The sequence below is a fragment of the Ranitomeya imitator genome, chromosome 4 (assembly GCF_032444005.1).
Source record: "Ranitomeya imitator isolate aRanImi1 chromosome 4, aRanImi1.pri, whole genome shotgun sequence".
NCBI classification, from domain to species: domain Eukaryota; kingdom Metazoa; phylum Chordata; class Amphibia; order Anura; family Dendrobatidae; genus Ranitomeya; species Ranitomeya imitator.
Genome location: NC_091285.1, coordinates 610,202,589 through 610,229,803, shown reverse-complemented (window position 1 = coordinate 610,229,803; position 27,215 = coordinate 610,202,589). Strand labels below are relative to the sequence as shown.

Below are 27,215 nucleotides of genomic sequence, written 5' to 3'. Positions count from 1 at the left end.
AGGACATCATTACTCTATCCTCTGACATGTTAGATGTTTAAATCGGACTTTCCTTTTTTTTAACAAAATTGCCATTATTCAGCGAATAGCAGCAATCACGTGACAGAGGACTGAAAAAAAAACAGCCCTGATCATGTTCTCCAGGGTCTCAGCTACCCCCCGGTAGCAGAAACACTGGAGACTTTCAGACTCTGGGGGGACGCTATTGACTTATTTCTCAGCGGCGCTCAACTGACCTTATCGGTAGCCATTAAAAGGCATATTGGCGTTCGTTAAGGGGTTATGCTGCTTGGTAGACCCTGCAACTAGTAGGGAAACAGGCACAATTGCCATTGGTGTGTTGTCCTAGCTTTAAAGAGAGGAGATAGTATTTCTGGACTGTCTCGGGTAGATGAATCAGGGCCAAACCAAAATGGAAAAGAAGTTGCCACCCTGCATGACTAGCAGCCTTCGCGGTCATGATGCTGAACCAACAACTGGGAAGGAAAGAAAGCGCAATAGGGTCTTAACCGGTAACAAAAAAGGTGCCAAGGAAATGGATCCACTCACCTTGTATGGTTGCTACAGAGCAACATGTAAGTGGCATGAAATATAAATCAGCTGCTGCAAGGACATCGGTCACTGGAGGGACCAAACAGTGTGAAACCATCAGGAAGGAGATGTCACTATTGCGCTGGTGCTGATGAATCCACAGGTGTGATTGAGGAGTCCTCAGGGAACAAGCAGATCTACAACTAACATTGTCCCGTGACACTGCTGAACTTTGACACTGGTTTGGAGTTTTTTTTTTCAAAAGAATACAATATAAAAGTACAACCATTCCTGAAAGTCACACAAGGTTTCTGTCCTGAAGAAGAGGTCCTGCGTGACCTCAAAATTCGTTGACCCTGTAAACCTGTTTACTAAATTTATATCTGCTGGAAACCATTGGGGATTCAGCAGCAGCAGCGCAGGAGTGACATCTCCTTTCCAATCGTTTGGCATGAGGCTGAGCCAGGCACCTGGATAGAGGCTTGCCATAGTGTGAGAATGGTGGAGTGTGTCACCAGTAAAAGCCTGAAGGTCACCATCTGAAGAACCCAAGACCTCTAATGTCCAGATGAGTGACAAGAGGTGGATGTGCCGTGACTGCCACTGCAGAGATAGAAGTTTGGGGTGAGATTGGGCTGCTGAGAGAGAGCTGAAAAATGTGTAGTCCCCAGACGTGAAAGAGAGTGATCAGAAGGGTGAACCAGAGAGAGGGTCCTATGGTACAAAAAGGCCAACTGGTTGGGTGTAGATATCGTGAGACCAAAGACAAAATTGTTTATTGTAAAGAGAACCTAGAGATAAAAACAAAATGAGCAAATATCACGAAGTAAGTAAATAAATAGCAATGGTAAATGTAAATAACATGGGGTACTTTATGACATAGTTTTGATGAAAAAAAAAGTCATCCCATCACGACAAGGTGTACCCAAATCGGGACAGTATCCAACTATTGTAGTTCACCTCACCAGGTGTCAGCAAATATAAAAATAGATAGGGGCAGAGCAGGACTTGGATCCCGAGTGTTCAGACACCTACCTGTGGAAAGCTATGTAAACTAAACAGGCCACACACCCCCAAAAAAGGCAATGTTAACTAAGTCCCCCGTGTTATTTTACATGTACTATTACTTTCACTGACTGCAGGGCATTTGCTTTTTTTGTTTTTATGTTAGGTTCCGCTTGTTAACTGGCCATGTGTGAACGCTCACCTATGCATTGCACTTACACCAACATGTGCTCTGGCTCAAATTTTTTTTTTTTTTCTTGTAAATAGTTAAAATAATGCTCAAGCTTGTGCCTCGCCAAGAGTAAAGAATCACTGGTATAAAAGATTGTGTAGTGCTTCCATGACGCCAGGAGAGAGGAATTCCCAGTTGGGGACATCCTATAATTCTCGTGGTTCTGGAAAGGACGCCATTCACTACCCAGGACAGTGTTCCCCAACTCCGGTCCTCAAGAGCCACCAACAGGTCATGTTTTCAGGATTTCCTTAGTATTACACAGGTGATACTTGCATCAGCTGGACGACCAAGAATCCCATCACCTGTGTAATACTAAGGAAACCCTGAAAACATGATCTGACAAAAGCAGGATCTTTTTTATTCAAAAATCAACCCATTTTATTGCTATAGAAGATTGAGAATGAAGATCGTCATATTTGCATGTAGCTGAAAAGTCGGGCCCTGGAGTTGATGTTACTGGTGGGCCCTTGGCACCCCAGCCCAACACGGAGATCATATTGGACTAGAGCTGTATCCTGGTACTGTGTCCACCTTAAACCTATCCCTGGATTCTGAGCGTATGGCTACCAGCAGCTAAGCAGTGACGGTGTCAGATCGTGGCATCATTTGTGTACTTTGTATTCGTGTCCCAGGTCCAGAGAATGTCCTCCGGCTGCTATCAGCACACAGGTTCAGCAGACAAGCAGCGCCAATGCTAGAACACATTGCTGAATTATTCACATGCCCAGGATATGACCAGCTGATACCATGCATAATTCATGAGAAGGCCCAGCTGTCAGTGTGACCTTCTAATGAACGAGTTATCCCAGTAATGCTTGTGTCATGTGACAGCAACACTGCCTGACTGCCGCCGGCCTTGGCAGACTAGACAAGCCACTTAATTGTAGTTTAAAATGTATTAGCTTTGTCTATTGCAAATTGGAATATACGGTTAAGTTAAAATACACAATTTATATACCCTAAATAGGATAAAAAATACGGTATATAGTATTCACAAAATTTCTATTAAATTAAAAAAAAAATCACAGATGGTCCATTTCCTAAAAGTAAATACCTTTCTCAATACCTTAGACCAGGGGTCCCCAAACTATGGCTCGGTATCCACATGTGGCTTACGGGTCCATGATGTGTGGCAGCTTAGTACATTAGCAACAGGTCTAACAAACAGTTATGAGCAGATCTCCAGATGGTGACTTTTGTGAGTAGCCCCACACAGAAGAGCAGATCTCCAGGTGGGGACTTTTGTGTGAGTAGCCCCACACAGAAGAGCAGATCTCCAGGTGGTAACTTTTGTGAGTAGCTCCACACAGAAGAGCAGATCTCCAGGTGGGGACTTTTGTGAGTAGCCCCACACAGAAGAGCAGATATCCAGATGCTGACTTTTGTGAGTAGCCCCACACAGAAGACTAGATCTCCAGGTGGTAACTTTTGTGAGTAGCCCCACACAGAAAAGCAGATCTCCAGGTAGTGACTTTTGTGAGTAGCCCCACACAGAAGAGCAGATCTCCAGGTGGTGACTTTTGTGAGTAGCCCCACACAGAAGAGCAGATCTCCAGATGGTGACTTTTGTGAGTAGCCCCACATAGAAGAGCAGATCTCCAGATGGTGACTTTTGTGAGTAGCCTCACACAGAAGAGCAGATCTCCAGGTAGTGACTTTTGTGAGTAGACCCACACAGAAGAGCAGATCTCAAGGTGGTGACTTTTGTGAGTAGTCCCACACAGAAGAGCAGATCTGGATGGGAATATTCTTGCTATGGGGATAGAGAGATATGGTATGATGATTTTGGAGATATGATGATTTTGCCAGAAAGAGGGGTGCTTGAGGCTGGATGCGATAGTATGGTGGGAGGGTCTAATGGAAATTACCAAAATGGGGGTGAGGTGGGAACCCATGGATATAAGTATACTGCCTAGATATAATTTCCATGAGGAAGCTTTGGCTATCATTAAACCAGTATTGGGGGCTCTGGGTGTCACTACTGTGGAGGAGGCAGGAGCTGGGTGTCACTAATCGGGGACTCTGACTGTGGCTTATGACTATCTCTCAGAGCTAAATATGGCTCGAGGTCAGAAATTTTGGGGACCATTGCCTTGGAGTAAGGCCAAATGTAGCGGGGCAGTGGTGAAGAAGCTGCGAAGCAGCTGAAATCAGAAGCCATCAGCTGAAGGCTATGTGCACACGTAGGAAGGGGGCTGCGGGTTCTCCCGCGGGTTTTCCCGCAGCGGATTTGATAAATCTGCAGGGCAAACCCGCTGCGTTTATCCCTGCAGATTTATCGCGGCTTGTGTTGCGGGTTCCGCTGCGGGTTTAATCCTGCACTTGTTTTACTATTGATGCTGCATATGCAGCATCAATAGTAATGTTAAAAATAATGATATACTCACCCTCTGACGTCCCGATCTCCTCGGCGCTGCACACGGCGGTCCGGTTCCAAAGATGCTATGCGAGAAGGACCTTCGTGACGTCACGGTCATGTGACCGCGACATCACCGCAGGTCCTGCTCACATAGCAACCCTGCAACCAGACGGCTGCGTGCAGCGCTGAGACTTCAGAGGGTGAGTATATCATTATTTTTTATTTTAATTCTTTTTTTTTTACACAAATATGGTTCCCAGGGCCTGGAGGAGAGTCTCATCTCCTCCACCCCGGGTACCATCTGCACATTATCCGCATTACTTCCCGCATGGTGGGCACAGCCCCATGCGGGAAGTAAGCGGATCAATGCATTCCTATGGGTGCAGAATCGCTGCGATTCTGCACAAAGAAGTGACATGCTGCGGATTGTAAACCGCTGCGTTCCCATGCGTTTTTTCCCGCAGCATGTGCACAGCGGTTTGCGGTTTCCATAAGGTTTACATGTTACTGTAAACGCAATGGAAACTGCAGCGGACCCGCAGCGGCAAAATCGCGGTAAAAACCACAAAGTGTGAACATGGCCGAAATGTTTTTCATTTGCTCCTTAAACAATTAGTGGCACTTGTTTTGGCGGGCATCAGCTCTTCCTCCACAAAATCCAGTGAACGTTTAAAAAATAACCTGTAAGGAGATTCATGCAGCTCAAACCACAGGCAGCATAAATCACAGCCTGGCTGAAAGATTGCACCCAGAAATATAAGTTTCTGAAAAGCTTTTCAGAAAAATACATACTTTGAAGATCCAGCTAAAGACCACAGCCGAAGACTAGACTATTCTGACTCCACCCCCAGCCGTCTCTTCTCAGAGTTGTTCCAGGTGAATGACCGATCTCTCCTGGTGTGTACATAAAGAGAGACCTGTCAATCACCTGCAGCGGCGCTGGGAAGAGCCAGCCAGAGGCAGAGTCGGACTACTCTCCTCTCTCGCTATGGGTTCCAGACTGATCTTCAAAGTAGATTTTCTCGAAACGTTGTAGCATTTCGGAGAATAATATTCCTGGATGCAATCGCAACCAGTCTACGATACATGCTGTCTGCCTGAAATGAATCACCTAAAAGGTTCGCTTTAAAGGCCAAGTTCACACGTTCAGTATTTGGTCAGTATTTTACCTCAGGATTTGTAAGCCAAAACCAGGAGTAGGTGATAAATACAGAAGTGGTGACGTGTTTCTATTATACTTTTCTTTTGAAAATTGGAAAGATAGTAAATGTCTATAAATATGCAAAGGAATATAAAAAAGATCTACAAGGAATTGCACACTAAATTGCATCATTCAAAAGATTTCAAATAACTACCAAATTTCCCAAACCAGGCCTTCTATGCAACTTTAACCGAGAGCAGATGAATTATCCATATGGCTTTCATTAAAAGGGTGTGAAGCTGCTTTGATATTGATGGCATGTACATCAGTAGAGGTCTGACTTCATCGCCTACATTGATAAGCAGACTAAAGGCGCCAACGGAAATCTGTCAAAACCAGGGTCTTACATTTAGCAAAATAGATTCAAAGCAAAACAGAAGTGTGCAGAATTTTATGAAATTCACAGGACCAATTTGTGTTCGATTAGCATGAATTACCAAAAAATGTTCACCGCCTTGCTGCTATCATATCACATCATAGAGAGCAGGCAACCAGGAGTGACAGTCATAGCCTCTATAAAAGCCAAGGCAGGGAATGGAGCAGTCTTTTTAGGTTGATTAAGGATGGTGAGACAATGTCAGAGCTCACAGCTTTGCAATAGAGGAAGAGAAAGCCATGAAACATTAGAGAAATAATCCAGACAGTAATGTGTTGTACAAGTGCACCAATGAAAAAGAGGAGCTTGGCAGTCTCAGAGATTCAATTGATATGGGGAGAGAGGAGAGGTGCCAGCAGCAGTGCCAAATTCAGTGTGAGCGATACTAGCATTTGCCTTACTGTATTTAAAATTACAATTACACTTTTTTTTTTACCATTCTTAATGCGCTAGAAAGCAGCAAGCCAATCAGTGAGCCTGAAATCATGTTAGTCAGCCACACCAGGATGCCATACAGGATGTTGGAAAATCAGTCTGTTGGGGATTCTGCTAAAATCAGATTTTGAAATTTTAAAAAAATTGGGATATCATATTCAGTAAGATCAGAGTGACTTCATAAAACAATTATGATCAGGCCATATAGTCTTGCAAGTGAAACAGCCATTTCCCTGCATGATTAAGTGATTGTAAAGGGAACCATAAAAAAGAACGCACAGTGGTACAGAGTTGCTCAGTTGTTGTTGAAAGCAACAGCATGACTGCTGGATGCGATCGCAACCTTAAGTTTGATTGCTGCATTTGGCAAATGAGACAATTGGGCTTGGTCTGCAAAAAAAGATATAAAAAGATATAGTGCAGAGTTATATTCCACATGATAAACCTGCTAATAGCATTCCGACCCTCTTGATATTGGTTAAAAGACTTGGATATTTTCGGGGGCAATGATATGCAATGTATTTTGGGCTACTATAATTTTTTAAATTGGATTTCATAAAAAATTGCACCATTTGGCTTTTAAACCCCATCATTCCAAAGCCTGTTTTCACCTTCCTGACCAGGCCAATTTTTTCAATTCTGATCAGTGTCACTTTATGAGGTAATAATCTGCAAGGAGTTTATATGTTCTCCCCGTTTTTGCGTGGGTTTCCTCCGGGTTCTCCGGTTTCCTCCCACAGTCCAAAAACATACTGATAGGGAATTAAGATTGTGATCCCTATTGGGGACAGCGATCATAATGTGTGTAAAGCGCTGCGGAATATGTTAGCGCTATATAAAAATAAAGATTATTATTATTTTATTATTATAACCGATTCTGAGATGTTTTTCTCGTGACATTTTGTACTTCATGATAGTGGTAAAACTTTGATCGATAGGACTTGCATTTATTTGTGAAAATATCAGAAATTTGGCAAAAAAAAAACTGCAATTTTCAAACTTTTCAGTTTTATTCTCTGAAATCGGGGAGTTATAACACGCAAAACATGTCTACTTTACATTATCTTTATATTTTTTAAACATTTTTTTTTGTTAGGAAGTTAAAAGGGTTTAAAGTTCACCAGCGATTTCTCATTTTTACAACAAAATTTACAAAACCATTTTTTTACGGACCACCTCACAATTGAAGTGACTTTGACAGAAAATACCCAAAAGTTACACAATTCTAAAAACTGTACCCCACAAGGTGTTCAAAACCACATCCAAGAAGTTGATTAACCCTTCAGGTGCTTCACAGGAATTAAAGGAATGTGGAAGGAAAAAAATAACATTTAACTTTCTTACAAAAAAATGTATTTTAGACCCAATTTTTTTTTTATTTTCACAAGGGTAACAGGAGAATGTACACCACACAATTGGTTGTGCAATTTCTCCTGAGCATGCCGATACCAAATATGTGGAGGAAAACAGTTTGGGTGCACAGCAGAACTCAGAAGGCATGGGCCGCCATTTACCTTTCTGAATGCAAAATTTGCTGGAATGATTAGTGGATGCCATGTCGCGTTTGCAGAGGCCCTGATGTGCCTTGACATTGGTATTGTTCGAGCTCAGTAGGATTCTCCTATCTTTAGGCCCCCTCTCCAAATTCCCGAATAGACCCCATCCCCAATAAAGACAGGATTCAAAACTTGGATAATAATTGGCCACAGTGGCCTTTATTATAAACATACAAAACATAACGGTAAAGTAACGTGGGGAGGTCCTTGAAGCTCCAAACTGGTGGTAAACCATAATATATAGAGTGGACAGAAACCAGACCATAATTTACTCCCAGCCGCTACCACCTGGCTCGGGAGCACCAAAATACCCCGAAGGGTTACCATTGTCCACTTCACACCTGGGAATCCGGCCCACTGTTGCCAAGATTCCCCCAAACCACCAGACCCGAAACGAAACTTTACACCAACTCAAGAATCCGTATCCCGACGGATCCCCCAGGCCAATTTAGTACCAACTCCAAGGACCCCTCCCACCGCCACAACGAGGGTACTTGAACACCTCAAGTACCCGAGGCCCCCGCAAACTTGACCGCTATGGCCCTTTCAATACCGCTCTGCAATCCGAGAGCCCACAAATCGATGCCCACCGCATTTAAATGGACACCGTCTCCCAGGAGAAATTCGTCTCCCCCCTTTTCCAACTCAAAATGGCGGATAAACAGACCTCCAATCCTGACGACAAAGCTAGATACCGCCCGATTCACCTTAATTCTAGCTTTGTCAATTCTAACCACCGATCTGGCGTGTCGCCAGCACCTCCTCGGGGTGATATCTGACCACACCACTAGCAAATCCCGGTAAGACACCCATAGCCTCAGCAGATCGTGTTTAATATCACGTATCAATTCACGGCAAGGGCGAACCCCCAAATCGTTGCTCCCTACGTGAAAAACTAAAATGTCAGGAGATCTATCCAGCCTAATACCATTGTGTACCTCCTGCATAACCCCACTCCAATATAAACCCCTAAAACCCAACCACCTGACCACGGCCACGTCCTTTGAAAAACCGAGTTGACGTCCGTCCCGCCGAACTTCCGCTTACCTCGCGCCTCAATAAACAAAAGAGTGGCCGACCATCCAAACCAACAGAGGACTTCGACCTAAAAAATACAAACAACTTAGAGTCCATACAAGTGACACAACAAATACAGGCGTAGAAGAAAAATCCCAGGCCTTCATGGTCTAACATAGCTCTTGTAACGCCCAGACTCCCATCTCCCTATCCTCTGAACCACTTCAGGGGCCAACCCCCCCCAAAGCCGCTTCAGTCACGGCCCCAATACGAAATGAGTGCGAAGCAAAACGAGAAACGTCTAAACCCAGCCCCGACAAAGCTTTCCGAAAAACTGCAACAAATTGGAATATGGATAAAAAGGAACCATCCTCATGACATAAAGGACCATCCATAGCCGGCCGAAGGCTAGTAAAAACCTGAAAACAACGAATCGGGCACATAAGCGAACCACGGACCGAGCCCAACTCAACCCGTTTACCTTTTCCCACCTGGTCAGTCTTCGACCGACGTAACCAGAAATGTAAATGACTCTCAATAAGCACCACATCCTTGGCCCAAAGCCCCCCTCGTCTAAACGTGGTAGGAGACACCAGCTCCCCAACCCTCAAGGCCCCGAAAAATGCCAGGGAAAAGGCTAAATGAAAGAGAGCCACCTCAAAGTTGGATATGCAAATCTCGTTCAAACGCGTGCCCACCTGTTCCAACATGCCAAAAGAGACTGGGCGCTTGCGATCACCTTGACCCACCTTTCTTCTAAAACCTTTTACCGCCTGCCGTACCAGAAACAATTTTGTCAAGTCCCGCACTCCTCGAAGCTGGAACCCGAAAGCCAAAGCCACCCGAACTCTATCCACCTTCGAAGCCGACCACCCCAGCTCCGTGCCACGTCTCAACCACAACAACAAAGCACCCAGTTGGTCCTCGCCCCCGCTAGTAGCCCCGCATGACACCAACCAAGATTCCCAATCGCACCATACCGACCGATACGCCGACCACGTGCTGGGCGACAAAGACGCGTGAATCAAAGGGACTGCAGCCCGGATACCACGCTCCAAAGCTCCGGCAGGCAGTCCAGACCCGTCTCCTCCACATCCGGGGCTAGAGACCGAAACCGTTCCCACTGAAACCGAGACAAAGAGTCAGCTACAGAATTCTCCACTCCGGGACATGAGCCGCCGTAATGTACGCATTGATAGACATGCAAAACAACACCAACTGACGGAGGACCCTGATAACTGGAGGAGAAGTAGCTGTTTATAACACACACAACTGCCATATTGTCACAATTAAAACGAACCCTCCGATTGCGCAAATCCTCCTTCCATAAGTAAACTGCAACCAGGATAGGAAAGATTTCCAACAAAGTGACGTTCTTCACCAAGCCCGACGCGAACCACTTGTCAGGCTACCTAGTGGCACACCACCGGCCACCAAAAAAGGTGCCAAAACCAACACCGCCCGAAGCATCGGTAAACAAATCCAGATCAGCGTTGCCCACCACGTCCTTCATCAACAACGAACGGCAATTATACCGTGCCAAAAAACTGATCCGGCCCGATGCACAAAAAGTCATCCAAATAGTGAATGACTGAATTCAAACCCGACACCTCCCGAACGACCCACTCAAGAAAGGAACTATAGGCCTCAAAGTATGCGCAAGACAGCGAGCAACCCATCGGCAAACATCTATCCACGTAAAACCCGCTGTTCCAACAGCAGCCCAATAGCCTCACGCTGTCCGGATGAACGTGCAATAACCGAAAGGCTGACTCAATATCGGTCTTAGCCAACAGCGCGTCCTTCCCACAACTACGCACCCAGCGTGCAGCCTCGTCAAAAGACGTATCTATTCCGTCGTTCATGGACCTCCCCTTAGGGTAAGACAAATGCTGAATCAGCCTGAACTTGTTCGGTTCCTTCTTCGGAACCACACCCAACGGCAAAACTACCAAATCCTCTAGTGGCGGAGTGGGAAAAGGCCCGGACATTCTCCCCAACGAAACCTCCTTGTGCAACTTATCCGAGACCGCCGCCGCGTGTAACTCAGCTGATCTCAAATTCTTCAAAACCTGAGGGATACCAAAAGGCGGAGCAGGTATACGAAAACCATCCCTAAAACCCAACAACAACAACTCCGCTTTTTTCCTATCCGGGAACCTATTTAGATAGGGGACCATCGCGTCCAGCCTCACTGGCGTCACCCCCTTTTGAATTGCCCTCTGGTTTTCCCTTTTTCTTGAAGCACTTGGTGGCGCCATGGGAAGAACCGCTGCAGTGCAAGCCACGCGTGTTTAAACTTACAGGTAGCTCCAAATTTGCACTGGCCGTCATTAAACTGCCAGCTTAACCCGTGTTTCTGACCTCCCGATTGTCCGGCCTGACCCACTGAACCTGAGGAACTTCCTTGCGATGCGAAGTGGCCGGCAGTTCCGGACCTGCCTTGAAAGGAATGGCCGAATTTCATCGGCACCATAACCCGCAACCATAAACCGATGTCCTTCTGATCCCATCTAATCGACGGACGAACCGCCTTCCTCTGTCTAAGCTGTCATACCAGAGCTAAGCCTGGCCCCCGTATGCCCTGTGTGCCTCCCCTATCGAATCCATATAACAAAATAATGCGGAACAGTTTTCAGGAGCCTTCTTGCCAACCATGCTTGCCAAAATCGCAAATGTTTGCAACCAATTCACGAACGTCTGAGGAATGAGACGCCATCTCCGCTTTTCCTCGTCCTCCTTCTAACTGTCCTCTTTCTTGCTCTTATCTAAATTAAATTTCTCCAACGGAAGGAGCGAGAAGATCTCCACGTACTCGTCCTTCCAAATCTTCTCCCTGACTTCCTTTTTTAAATGAGCCCCAGCGGCCCCTCAAAACAAACGTAAACCTCGCCCCGCGCTTTATCGTCCAAACAAATTCCGCCTTCCTTCTCCTTCTCAGTCACAGAAACGGGCTCCGACGGCCTACTTGGCCCCGCCGAACCCACTCCAGACACTCCTAGACCTAACTCCGTGGCACCCACCCACGCCGCCAACGGTGGCGGCACCGAGCTAACGCCTCTCAACCGTGAAAGCAACTCGCGGACACTAAACAACAACTCCCCTACCCCTTCGTTCCCCAACTCCGACCGAACCCGCGGAAGCTCCTCCATAGCCACGGCCCCACCCCCCTGACTAACCCCAACTACCGGGGAAAACGACAATAATTGGCGACAAAACAGACATAGAATTGTCCTCACCAAGCTGCAGGGGAGCTGAAGTCGTCCCGCTCGTCCAGCCGACATCTGCTCCTAATCCGCTCTGTGGCACCACCTGGATCAGAGGCTCGCAATGCGATATGGATCCGCCCGTTCCAGCCCCGTCCCGGCCTGCTGCTGATGATACTGATGCGGCCCTGCATGGAGGCACTCCGGGCCCACCACTGGAGACGGCGCCAACCGGTCCTCTGCTGAGACTCCTTCCGGATCCAGCCGACAATGTGGGGGAAGGCCCAGTGTTCCTGGTCGGGCACGGCAGCTCCGCGAGTCCGGCGGCGCTGCCTGCCGCTGCAGCCGCAGAAGCTCTCCCACGTTGTCTGGGACAAGCAGGTGAAGCAGGCTGCCGGGCGGCGCCATTACCGCGGCGCCCTGCTGTGACATCAGAGGAAGTGACGGAGGATCCGGCGCGTGAAGGCCCAGCCCCCCGGAGCGAGGGAGGAGAAGGCCTATCCACCGCCGCAGGCCCCAGCGCGGCAGGTAGATTCCTCCCGGACCAGGCCCTGCTTGGACGCTTGCTGGCGGGCGCTCGGTCTGGAGGGGCTCAGTCGCCGCCACTGAGGTACGTCGGGGGACAGTCGCTCTGGGGCCCGGACCCGCCGAGAGCGGCGCTCGCCTGCAGCCACCGGCGGGGCATCCCCGCTGCCTCCGCCCAGGATGCCAGTCACCTGGGCCTCTAGCTAGCCGGGAGGCTGGTTCGCAGCAGCAGCCCGCAGCCTCTGCAGTACTTGATCCACGGACGCCATGGTAAGTCCTCACAATTGGCCTCCAGAGCGGGAACTGGCCAACCCCACCCCCTCATTGCGCTATAAACCCCCTTCATGCATACTACCCCCCTCCCCTAAAAACGTGACCCCACCCCCTCTATCCTTCTTCTCCAAACCCCTGTCATGACGGCCTGCACGTACGCCGTCTGGGGGGGAGGGGACGGCTCGCTCCGGCCTGCTCTAAATAGTGGAAAACCCCCACAGGTGAAACCATTTTGGAAACTAGACCCCTCAAGGAATTTATCTACATGTGTGGTGATCACCTTAAACCCAGGTGGTTCACAGAATTTTACAATGTCGATCTGTGCAAATTAAAAATATATATTTTTTCCACAAAAATTTAGTTTTAGCACCAATTTTTTGTTCATTTTCACAAGGATATGTAATACTCTGCAAGGGTATTCGAACAGTGCATCACAGGCAGGGAGAAGGATTGTGACCTCCTGCTCTGAGCAGGAGCTTTCAGGCCACCATCCCTCGGTGACCCAGCGGCTATCTTTCGGCCCGGGGTCACAATGGAGAGCATCAGCACAACGCAATCACAATTGCATGGCCGATGGGAGCACAGAGGGAGCTTCTTCGGCGATGCCCCTCGATGTCACTGTCAATATTTATAGCGGCATCAGAGAAGTTCAATGCCAGTGATCGGTGCTAGTCTCGTGGGGGATGCTGCAGGGTGTCAGCTCTCGTATAAAGCTGACACTCGCATTTCATTGCGGCAGCGCTCAGTGCGATCCCACGCTATCATCATGCCTGATATATACTGTGGTTTGCGCGAACACAGCTCCTGTATCGCCGTATATATACGGCGCATGTCGTGCAGGAGTTAAAGAGGGTTGTCTTCCTTCATTGCTGGCTGCAGAATAACTAAGAATCTGTCACTGAGCTCCTTTTGACGGGAGTTTATTACACTCATCTGTCTTTTCCTGATTGCAAAAATAAATTTTTAGCCAAATATACCAACAAATGAACTTACCCCCCTCATCCTTAGGGTGTCCATATAATTTTACAAAAAAAAGAAAAAAGATCTCATTGTCCCAATCATGCTCCCAAACAGAAATTTCTTGCCATGCGTTAAAAACGCTCCTCTTTCTGTTACATTTAGAATATTGGTGACTTTTTATATGATAACGAGCCTGTGCCCCCTTGGCCACATGAGTTCAACCGCTAAACCCCCTATACAGTTAGACTCCGTATCCCGACGGATCCCCCTGGCAAAATCTTAAGATGCACAGTGGCTACCCATCACATGGAGGTTCAACTTACCAACAGTTGGGGGGTCCACCTCTGTCACCTGGATGTCCTCCACCTCTGTCACCTGGATATCAGGGATGGTGGCTGGCTGAGCAACTTTTCTGGAAGAAAACAAATGTAAACAAATGTATTGCCGATACGCAATGCATAAAACTCCCGGAAACAGAATTATAAACTATAGAGTCCATTAATGCAGCATTAGCTGAGTATATCATTTAGCCCAACTCACTTTTATTTTGTCGGTGTGGCATCTCTAATTTTATACACTCTGAAAAGTACCCATGGCCCAAAAATAACTTCAAAAAATCAAATCAGGAGTTTTTCACGTCTTATCACTCTAAATTTTCATAGAGGAATATCACAAGCCCAGAGATATTGTATCTGAACTTTTACTATCGGCCACGAATATCATGTGTGACAGATGGTCAAATTCACCAAATTTTTTGCCAAATGTCTATGCTGTTCTCTTAATTGACTCCCGACAGCAGATGTCAACGTAAAGAATGGTCCTTTATTTCTGCATGATTTGGCAGAGGCTTATTTTTCTCTACCCATTGAAGAAAAACATGTCCACTTGGCGAAGAATGATGGAGAGTCGGGAGGAGTAGCTGTAGGCCAAGAGTTATCTTTAGATATACGCTCCTCAACATTTAAACTGCAACACGGAGAAAGAGAACTTGTTGGAATGATAGAAATCACAGGAGCAATAGACGTGTTAATAGTATGCAAATGATGAAAAATGGAAACAACAGTTTTAAAAAGCATCTCGATTTATTCAGTGTCAAGAATGAACGCCACATGCAGAAATACAGGCACTGACACAATTTGGCTGCTATCAATGAGGTCGCGCTAACGGAAGATAAATCTTGGCCTCTTAGTGTAAAGAAAACTGCTCAACAGATACTAGATGGGTTAAGAGCTACATTTGAAACAAGAACCATGTCAGAGTTAAAGATGCGGTTCTTTGGGAATAGACTGCAGTCCCATGAATCTTTAAGAGACTTTGCCCTTTTTGTCTGTGTAGCTCTCTGGCTACTATTATAGTAAAGTTCAACTGGTTTTACTGTTAAACAGCCTCCTGACTCTCCTGTCTCCCTCCACAACATGGACACCACATGAAAACGCTACCAACCACCACAACTGAAGAGGGAACTGTAAAGGTACCGTCACACTGAATGATATCGCTAGCGATCCGTGACGTTTCAGCGTCTTGGCTAGCGATATCGTTCAGTTTGACACGCAGCAGCGATCAGGATCCTGCTGTGATGTCGTTGGTCGCTGCAGAAAGTCCAGAACTTTATTTTGTCGCTGGACTCCCTGCAGACATCGCTGAATCGGCGTGTGTGACGCCGATTCAGCAATGTCTTCACTGGTAACCAGGGTAAACATCGGGTTACTAAGCGCAGGGCCGCACTTAGTAACCCGATGTTTACCCTGGTTACCAGCGTAAACGTAAAAAAAACAACCACTTCATTCTTACCTTCCGCTGTCTGTCCCCCGGCGCTGTGCTTCTCTGCTCTGGCTGTGAGCGCCGGCCAGCCAGAAAGCACAGCGGTGACGTCACCGCTGTGCTTTCCGACCGCTGTGCTCACAGTCAGTGCAGAGAAGCACAGCGCCGGGGACAGACAGCGGAAGGTAAGTATGTAGTGGTTATTTTTTTTACGTTTACGCTGGTAACCAGGGAAAACATCGGGTTACTAAGTGCGGCCCTGCGCTTAGTAACCCGATGTTTACCCTGGTTACCAGGGGACCTCGGGATCGTTGGTCGCTGGAGAGCTGTCTGTGTGACAGCTCTCCAGCGACCAAACAGCGACGCTGCAGCGATCGACATCGTTGTCTGGATCGCTGCAGCGTCGCTTAGTGTGAAGGTACCTTAATGCCGGCATTACCCACACATCCACAGTAATGTACCTCGATTTCAATGCATCGGAGTACTAAGCAACAGGAATGGCCACCCCTCCCACTCCATGTGACAGCAAGAAGGATCAAACCCGTGACTGCTGTACTGGGTTATCTGCTTTCCGGATGTCACACCACACCCTAGAACTCCTCTGACTTCATGTTCCTAAAACCTGAATATTTATGTGTCACTGCAATTTACTTCAGAGGCCCAATTCTCAACCACATCTTACTGAGAGCTGAACAGATGTTGTTAGGTGAAGTCCTTCCCCTTAAGAGCTAGTGGTCAATGGCGCTTTTATTACTTGACAATAAGTTGATGATTCCATGTAAGAAGAGGGACCGTGCCGCGGATACCTGTTCTGTATCGGTTCCAGAACTGTCAGGGCCGTCTCCTCTGTTGTCTGGGGGAAAGCTGGGGGAAAGTTTAAGGGACTGGACCAATCCTTGCAGGCAGGAGAAGGGTGTGTGGCTAAGGGTACACAGCCTCAGCACGCGCAGAAACAGGCAGATTTGGCGGGAACAGGCAGAGCGCAGCAGGGAGAAGTGAGTGCTCCGGCCTGCGAGTATCGGTACAGCGCAGGCCCACGTCTGAACATCGCCGTCACCGCTGACAGACTGTGAGGAGAGGCGTGCAGTGTGCCCATTGGCCACCAAGAAGCGAGGTGCCAAACGCTCCGGGCCCATGAATACTGTGTGTGCGCCGCCTAAGAGAGACCAGGTGCAGGACCGCCATCTGCGCCCCCGATTCCCCAGTGTATATCTGCCAGACTACGGTGAGCTCAAACAGCGCAGTGGCCCACGCTTCCCCAGCCACGTCAGTATATGGACTAGGGGCTCAGCGGAAGGTACCGGAGACCAACCGCTGCCGCCAGAAGGCGGATCGTCATTGCCTTCAGGACCTCATTGGACAAGCGCCGTTCCAGCAGTAGTGGATGTCATCACCTGCTCTGTGGTCCACCACATCCTAGGAAATGACTGACAGGATAAGAAGATCCAACAAGAACTGTTAATACCTTTTCCACTGTTCTTTAACCCTGCATACTATTCACGTTTTGAACTGTCTACCCCCTGTTAACCGTTTATCTCCCTGGGAGGAGTAATCCAGTGTTATTTAAAATTGTTAACCCTTGCTCTGCCTCCTGTCCGTCACTGCATCCTGCAACCCGCTCACAGCCACATAATTAAAATTCTATTCTAATGTGATTCATGACGCGTGATGAGAATCTGACGCCTGAGATGAGAATGGTATGTACTAAGAAACAAAATGATTCATCCTGCACTAACCGCATAGGGACAATGCAGCTAAAGCAAAAAGGAGCATGTCCTTGCTCACCAGCGACTACTTGCAATGTATGGCCGGGACACCGCTAAACAACATGAAAAGCACTAAACTTGCTTTAGTTCTTTGAGATTCGTGCGTTGTTCAGCTTATACTGATCACGGGAAGACATTCCTAAGAACAATAATATGGACAATGCTTCAGAGGTTTTCTAACACGTGGTCTTATTCTTTGTTGTGTTTGGAGGAAGCATCTGGAATACAGCAAAGTTTTTGCCAAAAGTCTTAGATCTGTGAGTCCAAAACAACTTCCAGGACTTTTAGCACTGTAACTCTGTGAATGTCTCAGGAATATACAGAGGGGTAGAACGTGGGGTGCATTACTGTAAGAAGCAGTGTCTTCCTTTAACCAAGGAATACGACAAAAGCACACTTACTATTTAATAGCCATACTGGCACCGGAGAGATTGCTGGTGCTGCAACTTCTGCTTGCTAATGTTATCGAGAGGTGGTCTGTCCCTCTCCACAGGCCGCAGACCCGATTCTCCAAACACTCATCTGAGGAGCTGCTCTTCTGTGACTACACTCTACTTTTGCCGGCTGGAGGGGGTCAAGTAAGGGCAGGAGAAAGGGAGCGTCAGGAAACATTAGATGGAACAATAAAAGGCTACAACAAGTGCAAGGCCAGGGAACCAGGAGGTCACTCCATAAATATTAGAGCGATGAGTGGGTGAGGGCCTGGTGACAGAATGTTCAAGAGGGGACCATCAAGCAATGAGGTGCGCGAGTGACACAAGAGAGGCCAAGGGCCTAACTCATAATTGTACAGCTGCCTTAGTGACTGGCGTGAGTGTGGGCCTCATGGGTACTTGAGACGGGTCATTCTCTGTGACAGAGTGGGTGCTTTACCCAGTGACAACGCAAGTCCAGGTGTGTTTGAAGAACAGTCTGTAGAAGAGAATCTTGTATTCAAACATTATGAGCTAAAATACTGTGATATTGTAACACTGTACATAATGCAGAAGTTATAGAGCTTACAGCTTGTGCTGGGCTCTTGTTGTAGAGAAGTGAATCTGCTAGACTGCAGAGGGTGTACTAATTTTTGTTTGCCCCTTTTACACATGTGTGACCAAGGGCAGACAAAGACAGAAGAGGGCCCCTGTGCTAGAACAATATTTTCACCCTTTGAGGTCCAATAATACATCTGAGACAGAAGCTGCTTATCGCTTTGGAGGTGGCAGTGGGCCCATTACCTCTTGGTACAGGTTGGACCAATGGTATCTCAGCCTCTGTTCGTGGCATAGTTTTGGAATAAATCCTGAGCCCTTTTTCGAGTAAAATTTTAGAAGGCATTTAACTCAGAACATGTGGAAGAACAATCATGGTTTGCAAATAAAAACATAATCTTTCATAACATCCAGAAGGGTCATTGTTACAGGGTCCCTCATCAGTTGATACCAATCAGTCTGTAAACGCCTCAGTTTGCTTCCCCACCTCCCCAACATGTGTATAAGTTTGTGAAATTTAGTAGGTATAAATACATATCGAAATTTGCAAGAGATATATCCATATAGCCAATCTGGGCCACTGACAGAAGCCTGGAAACCATGTACTTTTAACTTTTTGACCCAGTACGGCCATAGAACAGCAAGTGTGCTTTTGCCAGATCCCTTGGTTAAAGGAAGAGGAAGCTTCAGGTAGGAAACAGACAGATATTTTATGAATCGGGCGCTTAGCGTCTGGAGGAAACTTACTGGATGTCTTGAACCATGTTTCATCATTAACTTATCAGAACATAAATGCTAGAAATACAGTATGCAGTCATGTGTAAGCATCTAAGTAATCAATCCAGTAATGGCAGCCTTGGTCTTCTTAGATTATTACCCTGTGCGATTACCGTGCTGCACGGCGTGTAAGAAACTACTCCAAAACACCAGCAAAGTTTTCAGTTAAGAATTGCTATATACACACACACAAACATAAGCAAGTTTAGCCACCAGCAGTCACAAATATGTCTTCTAGTTTCATCGCAATGCAGAATGTAAAATCTCGAGGATTTATGGTGATGTTCACCAAATAGGAAAAAATGGAAGTGGCCAACATTTTCTATGTGGTCATAGTTCCTAATTGTTAAACAGTTCAAGTTGTAACAAGTCCCTAAAATGTCACACTGTTGATGACGAGCTTCATAGATTCACCATTCAGGTAAATTATGGCAGTAAAGAATCAGGGAACGTCTCTCCTAACCCACGAAGCATTATAAATGTCCATTCAGATTAACAAAACCAGACTGACGACTCATTTACCAAAGTTTTTTGCACATACCGTAATTTTTGCTGACAGAAAAATAACCGCAATAAAAAAGGGCAAAAAAATAGGAATATCTTACATTTATCATGACTGAGTAAAGCAGTCAACATAAAGCTTCTACAAGGGCATTACTTCATGACTTGTAAGATATACACTGCTCAAAGAAATAAAGGGAACACTAAAATCCCACATCCTAGATATCACTGAATGGAATATTCCAGTTGTAAATCTTTATTCATTACATAGTGGAATGTGTTGAGAACAATAAAACCTAAAATTATCAATGTAAATCACAACTAATATTACACAGAAGTCTCGAATTGGAACTTCCTCAAGACAATGAAATGATGCTCAGTAGTGTGTGTGGCCTCCACGTGCCTGTATGACTTCCCTACAACACCTGGGCATGCTCCTGATAAGGCAGCGGATGGTCTCTTGAGGGATCTCCTCCCAGACCGGGACTAAAGCATCCGCTAACTCCTGGACAGTCTGTGGTGCAACGTGACTTTGGTGGATGGTGCGAGACATAATGTCCCAGATGGGTTCAATCGGATTCAGGTCTGGGGAACGGGCGGGCTAGTCCATAGCTTCAATGCCTTCATCTTGCAGGAACTGCTGACACACTCCAGCCACATGAGGTCTGGCATTGTCCTGCATTAGGAGGAACCCAGGGCCAACTGCACCAGCATATGGTCTCACAAGGGGTCTGAGGTCTCGGTACCTAATGGCAGTCAGGCTACCTCTGGCGACCACATGGAGGGCTGTGCGGCCCTCCAAAGAAATGCCACCCCACACCATTACTGACCCACTGCCAAACCGGTCATGCTGAAACATGTTGCAGGCAGCAGATCGCTCTCCATGGCATTTCCAGACTCTGTCACGTGTGTCACGTTCTCAGTTTGAACCTGCTTCATCTGTGAAAACCACAGGGCACCAGTGGCGAATTTGCCAATCCTGATGTTCTGTGGCAAATACAGAGCATCCTGCATTGTGTTGGGCTGTGGACATCAGGTACTCAGACCATCCTCATGGAGTAGGTTTCTAACCATTTGTGCAGACACAGGCACATTTGTGGCCTGCTGGAGGTCGTTTTGCAGGGCTCTGGCAGTGATCCACCTGTTCCTCCTTGCACAAATGCTGAGGTAGCGGTCCTGCTGCTGGGTTGTTGCCCTCCTACGGTCCCCACCACATCTCCTGGTGTACTGGCCTGTCTCCTGGTAGTGGCTCCAGCCTCTGGACACTACGCTGACAGACACAGCAAACCTTCTTGCCACAGCTCGCATTGATTTGCCATCCTGGATGAGCTGCATTACCTGAGCCACTTGTGTGGTTTGTAGAGTCCGTCTCATGCTACCACGAGTGTGAAAGCACAACCAACATTCAAAAGAAACCAAAACATCAGCCAGAAAGCATTGGTAGGGAGATGTGGTCTGTGGTACGCACCTGCAGAACCACTCCTTTATTGAGTGTGTCTTCATAATTGCCAATAATTCCCATCTGTTGTCTATTCCATTTGCACAACAGCATGAGAAATTGATTGTCAAACAGTGTTGCTTCCTAAGTGGACAGTTTGATTTAACAGAAGTTTGATTTACTTGGAGTGATATTCTTTTGTTTAAGCGTTCCCTTTATTTTTTTTGAGCAGTGTATATACAGATAACTAGCCTCATACCCTTATTATACACCCACAACAGACTATAAAGCTATACTGACCCTTGACTGAGCAGGTTACAGCCTGAATGCCAAGATGTAGACGACGGAGGAGGGCGAATTCGTTCATTGTCATCTTGCATCTGAAGCCGAATCGGTCGTCTCAAGCCCCAGAAGATATTTAGCAATCCTTCCACGATCAACTCCTCCTCTTCCTGTGTAAGAAATCACCCCATAAATTTATGGATATATAGAAATATACAGCAAAATCCTTATATGCCATACAATCAGATTTATGGACCATAATCTAACTTTAGCAACTGTCATTGGCAAAGGAAGAAGGATGTTGCAATGGGCTCCTAAGTCATCAGACCAAGCTATAATCTTGATTGAAACAGTGCAAAAAAATTAAAGCTGCCTGTATTCTATACAGTCCAGAAGAAAGCACACACTCTGCAATATATATCCTTGTCTGCACAGACTGGCTTGAGCGATATGTTTATATGTTAGGGCATTAGGATCAGGGTTACTTCCCATTAGCATCTATGGTAGATTTGGAAAAATAGAGATGTTTAGGAGGAATAAAAGAAACAACACACTGCAGAGTTCTAACAAAGTGTAGATGTGAGGTGTGGACGACCCTCCCTCCTATATAAATGGCTTCATTGTAAATTATTTCTAGTGATTCTGGAGCTCCAGGAATACAATCTTCAACTTTATTAGGGAAGCAACTTGGTGATTCCCAGCATGAAGCGTCTATACAGCCCCAAGATCGAACTAAGATGGCCATTTGACACTAATATACAGTGTTCCTTTGAAAAGTAAGATTTTAATCAATAGATCAATGAACACAAGTCAAAATTTTTGGAAACTGTTCAAGACTAAGTTTTGCAGAACATTTTTAACCTAACACATGTAAGTAAACTTAATAATATACTGTAACTTACCTTACAAAATCTTCAGTTTTAGTTGATGCCAAAATGAATACAGCCCGCATCAAAAACTACTACGTGTACTATTTTGTATGACCTCCATGATTTTTAAGGACAGCACCAATTCTTCTAGGCATAAAATGAAGAAGTTGGCAACATATTACAGCATCTATCTTTTCCTGCTCTTCAGGAACGACCTCTTTTAGAGCCTGGCTGCTGGATGGAAGGTGATGGTCATCTTCTCTATTTGGATTTCTACATACGTGTTTTATTGAGTTCAAATCAGGAGACACTTTACCACTAAATCACTCTAACCGTTTTCTTCAGAAATGCAACAGATGTGTGTTTTGGATCAGTCATGTTGGAAAAATGCACGTCAGGACACTGAGTGATGACAGCTTCTTCTCTTTCAATATATAGAGCAGTACATACTGTATGTGAGTTCATGATACCATCAATGAAATGTAGCTCCCTGACACCAGCATCACTCATGCAGCCCAACATAAAGACACTGCCACCACCATGCTTCACTGTAGGCACAACGTATTTTTTAAAATGTATTTTTCTAAAAGGTCTTGGTATTATGCTGAAACATTAAGATTTTGAGGCCGAAAAAAAGAACCCCAATATTGTAATTCCTCCTCCACCAAACTGTTGGCACAATGCAGACAGCTAGATAACTTTTTCCTTGCATTCTTCAAACTCAAACTGGCCCAACAGACTGACAGAAAGTGAAGTGTGTCCGATACCGCTTCATCCTACATTTGGCATTGTGCTTGTGATGTAAGGCTTACATGCAGCTGCTTAGTAAAGGAAACTCATGCCTAGAAGCTCCTGGAACATCATATATTTTGAGCTGGTGTAAATGCTACAGAAGGTTTAGACTCACAAGTTATGGAGTTAGCAGGGCGTTTGTGACTTCCCACTATGCACCTCACTAGATGACCCTGCTCTGTAACGTTAAGCGGTCTCCACTTTGTGGTTGAGTTTCTTTCATTCTCAAGGCTTTCCACTTTTGTATAATATCACTCACAGTTGATTGTGGAAATTTAGAAAGGAAGAAATTTCATGAACTCACTTGTTACATCAAAGACATCCCATTACAGGATCACACTGGTATCAGTGAGATCTTCAGAATGAGTTAGAAAAGGGAGACTATACGGCACGTGGCTGTATTTATACACTGGGAAAAATGGGACTGAATAAAATAAAAAATGTATTTGGTGATTAAGACGTGTCCAATACTTCTGTCCTTGTAATCTATGTATATTTGTATATGTACTCCTCCTCGAAATGTATGAATGAATTGATAACGAAGTATTACACATTGTGAACACTGAATAGACAAGACCAGATCGTGAACGGACACGCTCCATTGACAATGTGAATGGAAACACCCAGTTGTCACTCTGTGCATACATTTCCCAGAAGAATAACAGAGGTAGATCACAATGTTGAGTTCTTTGACAAGATTCCCCAGCATTTTATATAGATTTCAAATCTCTACTAGAACAGACGTGTGACAAGTCAATGGTGTGCCGATCCTCGGAGAGATGGTGATCAGAAAACCTCTTCACAGTCAGAGCGCTTTCCTACAGGTAAATCGGCTAACGAACAGTAAAATATTCATTCTAGTTGAAGACACGTCCATTTCAGAGTGTATTATTTCTTTACCTCTCGATGTCGGAGCTGTAGGTTCTGTCCTTCATAATAAAAATTGTAATTCTTCAGATGTGCCAGCAACTCATTCCTAGAGGAGACAGATTTTGCATTAATAAATGTGTGAGCATACCAAATACTGCAAATCCCCAGATCTCTGTAGTCAAATCTAGGACAACTATATATAGAACAATCTGTCATGTGCGTACCCTCAATGGAGGAAGGGAGGAAAGTACATCATGGCTACAAGCCTCCTCCATGCATTGGGCAGAGTAGATGGTCTCAGATCCACATTTTCATGAAATCGTCTCCTCTCTATGCCCAGTGCAGTCGTAACATGTGAAGAGAGGAAGAGAGCCCACTGCTATAGAAGTAGAATCACTGCTCGGAAAATTCGGCCACATAACGGAATCATGAGGAGTAGAGAAGAGCACTATTTGACCACAGGAAGGCACACAGGAGCACCGAGATACTGGTGTGGACCCATTACACGACCAATACCCTCATCCACATGGGTATTGTAGGGACTCACGCTCTCGGGTAGCCGCTTGGAACACGACGCCACAGGGTTTTATATCATAAACGGAATCATGTTTATTTCCACAGGTTGTACAGTACCACAAACAAGACCATAAACATCCATAGCATTGTCTAGGCGCTAACTAAACAATATAGACCCTGGCTACTTCAGTTCGGTCACACAAAACAGCTGCAACACAACCCAAAAGCATGATTGATCCACCCCCATGTTTAATGATAGGCGATATGTTCTTGTAGTGAAATTCTGTGCCCTTTTTTCTCTCCACACATACCTTTTTGATCATTGTGGCCATTGAGCTCTATTTTTTTTTAATTTAACCGTCTTTATTGAATAAAGAAAGGGTACATAAATTGTTCAGAAGCATTAGAGAAGATCTGACAATAGAGTTTTACAGTACTTTGAACATTGGACAGTGCATTATAACCAACTTCCCCTTCCCCCTCCCCTCCCCCGGGCACACATCCACACCTTCACAACAGGAATTCTGCCGCATATTTGCTCGCTCATGTGCCAGTCTGTAAAGTGGAAGCAACCATGAATAGGCTGGCGTATAGATAATGTCTGGGCATTATTAAAAGAAGACCATGTAAGGAAAAAACATTCAGTGTATTTTCTGTATGGACTCTATCCAGTCCATCTTGAATAGATAGGCTACCTTCGTAGTAATTAAGCTCTAAGAAGGAGTATCATCTTGTGCCCATAGATGAAGAATACTGCTGCCGCCCAGATGAATAGAATACGGCGCTGCTGAACAGAAAGCCTCACCAACTGATCTTAAGGGAGAATGTTAAATATGGCCAACTCCGGAGAAAGAGAGAAAGATCCACCAAAGGTATTAGTGAGATGTTCCAAGAGCGAATCCCAGACCTCCCGTATTTTTGGACAGTCCCAGAGACAATGAAAAATATCAGCAGGAGAATGTAAGCATTTAGGGCAGAGAAAATGACCCGAGGGGGACATTTTAGATTTAACCTCTGGGGAGACATATGCTCTATGGAATATCATGAGAGTCATGGTTGTATAACTATCATACAGTAACATAGAGTTAATTCCCTAATGTGGCTTTCACGAGGTCTTTTACCTCACAGTCAGTTAGTTGAGGTACCCATCTCCCCGGTCCCGGTGAACAGTCTGACCACTGTATGGACCACTGTAGAAATACATGTAGCCGCACACTCCGGTCCCGAAAGCCGGCGGCAGTGCCGGGTATTCATGCGCGAGTTTCTTGCATCACACTCGCGTGACCCCAGCCTAAATGTGTAAATTGCATGTATGCTGGGGGGATGGGGGGCGCCAAACTGAATTCTTGTTCCAGGTGCCAGAAAACCTAGATACAGCTCTGGGCGTTCATGTCCTCCCTCGCTTCAATTCCTGGCATTTGAAATCTGTGTGCTGGTTCTTCCTGGTATGATGCGCGTCCGCGTCATTTCCGGTCCTGTGCATTGTGGGGGAGTATTGGGTGTACTCGCCAACTTCAGAATGTGCAGTTCGCATGCTCCGGAGCCGACCAGTACACCCAATACACCCTCACACTGCCCACGACCGGAAATGGCTGGCTGCAGCGTCATACCAGGAAGAAACAGCACACAGATTTCAAACGCCCGGAGTGCGCTTGGAGTTGGAGCGAGGGAGGACATGAACGCCCAAAGTGTCTGCACTTCCAAAGACATCACCCTAATTAGCATAGGGACATGTAAGTTATAAAATCATTTTTCTCAGCATCTACAGGACAGTATTAGGTCAGTCTATACAACATTGCAACAAAACTAAAGTGTGCAAATTGAATAGGGAAAATGTGAATTTGGGTAGAAAATATTTTGGCATGGGGGAAGCCCATTTGAAAGTTCGCACTCGGGCCCAAAACTTTGTAGTTACGCCACTGGTTGTAACATTTTATGAAATTCAACCAAAAGCCATCCGGGCCAGGTGTTTTAAGCAACTTTGAAGACTTGATGACCGATTTAAATTTTCCATTTGGGGAGCGAAAAGTGTTAGCGGATCAACCTTATGTAAAAATTTGCATCCATCCTCCCGGGACTCTAGCTATGGGCTATAAAGGTTTGCGTAAAAATCTCTAAAAACTGCACAGATGAGTGGAGTCACGTGTGATAGAGCCATCGGGTAATGCAATATTAGAGACTCTAGTAGCTGCTTTGAATGGCTTTGTTAGGGATGCCAAAAGACGGCCTGGTTTATTACACTACCGAAAACTGAATATGGTGATGAGCCAACTGATAGTGTGCCTGTTCATGCAGTAGTGTGTTTAAGTTTTGCCATAAGGTAAGCCTCTCTGAAGGAGGGAGCATTATGTAATTTAAAATCTCTATATGATTGAGTAAGCCGGTCTAAGAGAGGCCGCAAGGAGGACAACAATTTTTTTTTTCTTGTACACAAAGGAGATAACATGTCTTAGCAGTGGCATAGAATAAGTTAATATCGTCTAGGTGTTCCAGGTTATCCTCCATGAAAGTCTCCCACCAACCAGTTATATAGCGTTTGAAATCATCCGAAGTGTAAAGATATGAGGGAAAACGCCAATGAAAAGATACAGTTCTACTAGTGGGGTGGTCCAAAGTAAGAAAAAACGGAGAGTGGTCCGAAATAACCGAGGAGAGGATATCAACTGTTTTTAAGAAGTAAAGAAGAGGAGCAGAGACCAATAATCAATACGAGTATGAACGTCATGTACTCTAGAATAAAAGGTGTATTATCTCTCCGTAGGGTGGCAGCATCTCCAAGCATCAACTAGATGAAGCCTATCTAGTAGGGTAGAAATCTCTCCAGTTGAAGAAAGAGATGCAGGCAAAGGTGTAGATCTATCAAAGAGGATATCATGAAGGGTATTTAAATCTCCACCTAATATATTAGTGGGATGCCAGCCATGAACAACTTCCAAGAGTCTAGCAAAAAAGGAAGGGTTGGGAGGGTTCGGTGCATAAACATTAATGAGGCA

General features: G+C 45.7%; 1 protein-coding gene across 4 annotated transcripts in view; it reads right to left on the bottom strand.

Moving 5' to 3' along the window:
• Nucleotides 1–27,215, bottom strand: part of RASSF2 (Ras association domain family member 2) — a 98,063-nt gene that overhangs the window by 30,479 nt on the left and 40,369 nt on the right. For all 4 annotated transcript variants that reach the window (XM_069766585.1, XM_069766586.1, XM_069766584.1 and 1 more), the window contains 3 exons: nucleotides 23,737–23,812; nucleotides 21,194–21,345; nucleotides 14,003–14,091 (listed from right to left, as the gene is read on the bottom strand). In XM_069766585.1, the coding sequence (XP_069622686.1) occupies nucleotides 14,003–14,091; nucleotides 21,194–21,345; nucleotides 23,737–23,812 (317 nt within the window). The remainder of the gene's footprint in view (nucleotides 1–14,002; nucleotides 14,092–21,193; nucleotides 21,346–23,736; nucleotides 23,813–27,215) is intronic.